Source organism: Cucumis sativus, chromosome 4 (genome assembly GCF_000004075.3).
Source record: "Cucumis sativus cultivar 9930 chromosome 4, Cucumber_9930_V3, whole genome shotgun sequence".
Lineage (NCBI taxonomy): Eukaryota > Viridiplantae > Streptophyta > Magnoliopsida > Cucurbitales > Cucurbitaceae > Cucumis > Cucumis sativus.
The window spans coordinates 17,887,479-17,893,196 of NC_026658.2; the positions used below are offsets into that span (position 1 = coordinate 17,887,479).

At 30.5% G+C, this 5,718-nt stretch overlaps 1 protein-coding gene across 1 annotated transcript; it reads left to right on the plus strand.

Moving 5' to 3' along the window:
* The first annotated feature begins 238 nt into the window (after window positions 1–238).
* Window positions 239–2,338, plus strand: LOC116403514 (protein terminal ear1 homolog). Its single transcript, XM_031884723.1, has 4 exons — window positions 239–699; window positions 1,441–1,569; window positions 1,683–1,842; window positions 1,930–2,338. The coding sequence occupies exons 1-4, from the start codon at window positions 269–271 to the stop codon at window positions 2,095–2,097; spliced, it is 888 nt and encodes a 295-aa protein (XP_031740583.1). The 5' UTR covers window positions 239–268; the 3' UTR covers window positions 2,098–2,338.
* Window positions 2,339–5,718: the final 3,380 nt, after the last annotated feature.

The following is a 5,718-nucleotide window of genomic DNA, read 5'->3' on the forward strand; positions in this document are numbered from 1 at the left end:
GGAAGGAGAGAGTAGGGGGCAATGGGAATTAGGGTGAGTTACAGAGTGATGATTGACACAAAAAAGAAAAACAAAAAACTCGCCGCCAAAGCGATGGAAGGACACCGCATGCATTAATTGATCGAATTAATCGTCTCTTCGTTTTCAAATATAAAATATATATTTTTGAAATTTTATAATCATCATATAATATTACTTCCAAGTTCACACCCAAACGCCAAATTTCCTTCACCGTCCCTTCATCTTCATAGTAATACTAATACTAATAATGGGTTTTTCTCTAAACCCAAACGCCGATCCCTTTTTTTATACGGCGCCCTTCTCATCACCGCCGATGAAGCTACAGTGTAGCCCTATCCCCAGGCTCATCTTGGGCCCGGTACCGTTGCATGCTAATTACTTGGTCCCCTACCTACACCAACACCATCACCCCATGTTCTCTGGATTCTTCAACGGCATCGTTCCCCCGCAGGTTGCTTTGTGTTCGCCCCGTTCCGATGGTTTTTGCGGCGGCGGCGGCGGCGGCGGCTCTATTTCTTATTCTCAGCCACAACGCTGTGAGGGTGACAGAAAGATGAAATGGGTTCCGACCAAACTTCATTTTGACGTTGCTGATGATAATAATAATAGCGATCAAGTCTTGCCTTTTCGAACTCAAACTACCACTCTCATGATCAAGAATATTCCCAATCAATTTAGGTCTACCCTTCTCTCTTCATTTTTTTGTCCTTTATATTTTCATTCTATATTATTAACCTTTTTCCTTTTCTTTTTTTGTTGTATCGGTTTATGAAAACACTCTTTAAATGACACAAAAAAAAAAAAAACAGAAAAAAAGGAAAATAATCTAGAAGCTATTATATATTGGTAAATTATTAAATTTATGAACCCTAAAGTTGTATTTTTGTTAGTTTTTTTAAGTTTCTTTTTTGGAAATCCTAAATAGCTATTTAGTTCTGGGTTCTTAGTTTTAGTAATTGTGCATATTTTCTCTTAGTTTCTCATTTTGGTTTTGTTTTTTTAATTTTTATACAAGAGTTCAATTCTTTGCCAATATTAAGAAAGGAACTACTTTTTAGAAACAATTTCCTCCATTTAACTTAGTTTTTGAATACATCAATAAAAGGTAAACAACAAAGCATAAAACTAGAATTAGTGTCTAGATTTAATTTTAAAAAACCAAAAACTAGAATGATTTTCATTATTTTTTTTGTTGAAAATTATGCATATAAACCCTCGTACCACATCTAGGTCTATTAATTTGTTATCTATTTTGTTAATTTTTTTATTGATAATTGTTGGTGCTTTTGTAATTTCGCTGAGAAATGAACTTCTGTGCTTGAATATGCAAATCATCAGTAATAGTTTACTAAATTAGGTCGCCTAATATTTGTTTATCATATAGAGCTATTTAGTGTTCAATTTCAATTTTTTTGGTAGGCAAAATCATTTATTGAATATTCTGGACAAGCATTGCAAGTGGAAGAACGCAAGTTATGAAAAGAAGCATAGTTTGGACAGCTGCCGTCGGTCGGAATACGACTTTGTTTACTTGCCAATGGACTTCCGGTGATCACTCTTGTCAAAATTTCATTACCAATTCATTCCTATTTTATGTTCGTTTGGGTTGTTGTAAGTTTTGATGAATAACTTATTTGTGGGCAATATAATGCAAATAATAGGAAATATTGGTACGATGGGCAAATATCAAATCTTGGATATGCTTTTGTAAATTTCACAAACCCTACAGCAGCTTCCGAGTTTCGTGAAGCCTTTCATCGCCGACGATGGGATGTTGCAGTCAGCAAAAAAGTCTGCGAAATTAAAATTGCAAAACTTCAGGTCCACTTAAACGCCGTCGTTTTACCTTTCTTTTTCTTTATATTTCCTTTAATTATATATGGTGTTCGTGTTGTGTATGTACTGTAGGGTTTGAAGGCTCTGAATAACGCTTTGAAGGACAAAATCTTTTGGTGCCATGCCGATAGCTATCTTCCAGTTATGTTGGAGCCATCAAGCGATGGTTATCGGAGATATCGAGCCATGCCGGTCGGCAAGCGTATGGATCGACCACCACCTGGTTCAAAGAAGAAATGAGGTCGAATTAATCAAGTGAAATTACTACGTGTGGCAGATGATGATGAGTAATCAATCGTATATGGTTTTCTTAGGGTTCATTTTGATTACTCAATGTGGTGTAGTAGTGTGTAGTATAAGAATTACCTACCAAGTAAGTTTGTGAACGTAGTTCATGGCTCTTTCTGTTATGATGAAACTTGTCCATATTTCTATCATATATCCGGAAAGAACTTGGGATATCGATTTTAATATTTGCGGATTTTTCAACGTATTTTATAAATGCTCCCAATGCATAAACATGCCATCTACTTGTCCTGAATATGACCACTAATAACAATGGACTAAATTATAAAAATTGTTTTCTGAATTTTGTATTTTGTACGTTATCCCTAGCTTTTTGAAACTTTCAAACCAGTTAAAAAAATACCTTTACCATTTCTTTTAGAGAAATGCTACTATTGTTTTATTTAAAAATTACACTTGATATAACTTAAATAAATTGTAAAAAACAATTACAATCTCGTTTGAGAAACAACTTGGAATGAAATATCTTATTGTGATTCATGTATTAAATATCTAATATCTATCCCACGATAGCAATACAGCATCTAAGCCTATCAACGATTATAATCAAATTTTGTATTTTTTTCATCTCTTGGTATGACCTATCTTTTTTTTATCTACTAGTAAACATGTGCCATTCACGAGAAAATCAACGAAAAATCATTTTTATTATAACTTTTAATGTTTGTTTTAGTGAAAATGATTTTTTAACTTTTCATCATCTTATTTTAACTTTTTTCAAAATTTAAAAAGTCTCTCCAATTAATTATATCATTTAAATTTATCCAAATTCATTCACATTTCTCTTTCTCCTTTAATTTGATATCTCCCAACTAATTGCATTTCATTCTCTCGTATTAACTCATTTTGTATATCTTTCAACCTTTCAAATTCTCTCTTCAAATCTATGAATATAAATATCCCACTTTTTCTGTTTTTCATGAATGTGCACAACAAAATACTAATACTAAGGGTAAAATAAGATATTTTCAAATCAATGCTTTTCTATTATCTTCTATTTTTTAAAAAAATTCATAATTAATTATATTAAAAAAATAAAATAAAAAATAAAATTACCATAAAATCAAAAAGTGAACCGAAACACACAAAAATTGAAACCATCATTATAATATTTTCATATTTATATTCACATCGCAATGAGTGAAAAATGAATTTATTTAGTAAAAAAAAATGTTGTCATCTTTCGAATGTATCTTTGAATTTGATTTGTTTGTACAATTCAAACTCCATTTCTTAACATCTTGAGCTTACATGTTGCAAACTTAACCATCTAATCTATATATATCCAAATAAAATAGAAGATAAAAATGTTCTTAGTTGTGTAATAACATATAACATTATGTAATATCTGTTATGAAAGATGGAAAAGTTACATTATGACTCTAATAACATAGAGCATTAACTATGAGATCAAAATTTTTCTTTTTTCAAATAAGGAGATGAAAAGTTAACAAAGTGTAACTTCTATTTTGTTGAATGTGAAAATGATCACAAACATTAAATCTATCTGAACAATAAAATTACCACTAAAGCAACATTAAAAAAAATTATAATGAAAGGATAAAACATCCACCAAAATCATATTTCTTTTGAAATTATGAAATTATAAATGTGAAATCATAATTTTTTAAAATAATTTTATAGGTAAAAAATTAAAGAAAAGACTTTAATATTTCTTGTTTTACACATTTTATTACTTTTATTTATCCTTAATAAATTTAAACAATATTTACATTGTTTTAACAAAATCAAAGTATAAGCCATCCAACTATTTCATTAATAAAATAGCTTTAATAAAAAAATTAAATGAAGAAAAAAACATGAGCAAGATTTTCATGGTTACATTAGAAAAGGATTCTCAATACTACATGATTTAAACATAAAGAGCATAGACATATGTACATGTCAATCATGATATCGGTGGTTCAAGTTTCCCCAATCTATGTTGGACACTAAAAGAAACCTATAGATGAAGAAATAAACACAAGTATACTTCTATATATAAAAAATAGACAACAAAATAAAAAAAAGAATAGAAGAGAATAGAAAAACATGATTTGATTTTTTCTTCCATAACATTTTGTTTGATTTGTGAATATGAATGAAAAAAAATAGTAAGATTTTTATAAGAAAATAAAAAGGAAGAATTTGAAAGGTTGAAAGAGATAGAGAATATGAATAGTTGAGAGATAGAAGATTAAGGGAGAGATGAGAATATGAATGGATTTGGATAAATTTAAATAGTTATAATTAATTGGAGTGATTTTTTTTTTAATTTAAAGAAAAGTTATAATAAGGAGATGAAAAGTTAAAAAAATAATTTCCTCTACCATTAAAATGTATAATAAAAATAATACAAACATTAAATCTATATGAATGACAAAATTGCCACTAAAGCAAAACTAAAATAAAAAGTGATATAATAAAATGGTAAAATGGGGTAAAAAAAGATTTCACCACTTCCATCCTTTTATATATACAGTATTGATGTTTTTAAATGCTTTCTTACGTGAATTATCATTGTGGGTATGGTAGTAAAATAATAATTTATACTTATCTCTGGATGAAAGCAGAAATTTTGCCTATTGTTTGTCTAATCGAGGAAAAGGGTAACATCCCATGGTGATTTATACTTCACATTTGAAACTAACGTTCTCCCTTTGAATGTGATCAGTCCAAGTGTAGCAATGTAACAGAGGCTAGTCCAATTTTGTTTTCACCAACCAAAATGCAACTGGAGAACAAAATAATTTATTCAATAATAACAATAATTATGGAAAAATAAATAAGTTAAATTTAATAATATGGAGTTCCATCTCAAAATCAATTGACAATGAAAAGAGTAGCTAATCTATATTATATGAAGTGTGAAGTTCCATTGTTTTTTCAACGTGGGACTCTTAACATCTCCAACAAACATTAGTAGAGTAGGAAATGAAAGACGAAGATACTCACCCTAATAGAGGCCCATCATCCAAGGCTACTTGGCAACTGTGTCACAAGCATGGACGTTCATGCTGAAGTATGTTATTATAGGTATGGCATGATTTTCTGGAGGACAATGACAGACTAGTTAATTACAAAGTTCAAACCGAAATTCAGCCTACATAGCAACCCTTAAAGTTGCGACAAATCCTAGTTGGCTTGCAGATAATGGGGCTACTACGCACTCATATATTACCACAGATCTTTGGTAACTTAACATCAAATCTGAATATCATGCTAAAGATACTCTAACTGTTGGTTTATGCAAAAAACTCAAAGTTCATCATATCATGTCATGTCATGCTCTGCCCCCACCACACCTTCATGTGACAAGAAGGAGGCGTACCATCTAGACATTTCACACAAGTTTCTCTGGAAGCAACGTGCCAAACACTTAGTAAGCAGAATTTCTCAACCAATCCTCACCATAGAGCCCCAATTTGAACTCGAAGGATCATTTCAACTCATAACAACGGAACACTAAAACAATCAATCTTAACTTAATCGCCTAGCCTTTAACACCTAAACCAAAACTACTAAGCGATAAGCAATAAAGACACTACAAGAATT

What these genes read in the sequence shown, in the direction of transcription:
- LOC116403514 (XM_031884723.1), top strand. Translation starts at nt 269, where the DNA reads ATGGGTTTTTCTCTAAACCCAAACGCCGATCCCTTTTTTTATACGGCG. An exon ending in AATATTCCCAATCAATTTAG is followed by an intron (nt 700 to 1,440) that starts GTCTACCCTTCT and finishes TTTTTTTGGTAG; the next exon opens with GCAAAATCATTTATTGAATA. An exon ending in TTAAAATTGCAAAACTTCAG is followed by an intron (nt 1,843 to 1,929) that starts GTCCACTTAAAC and finishes TATGTACTGTAG; the next exon opens with GGTTTGAAGGCTCTGAATAA.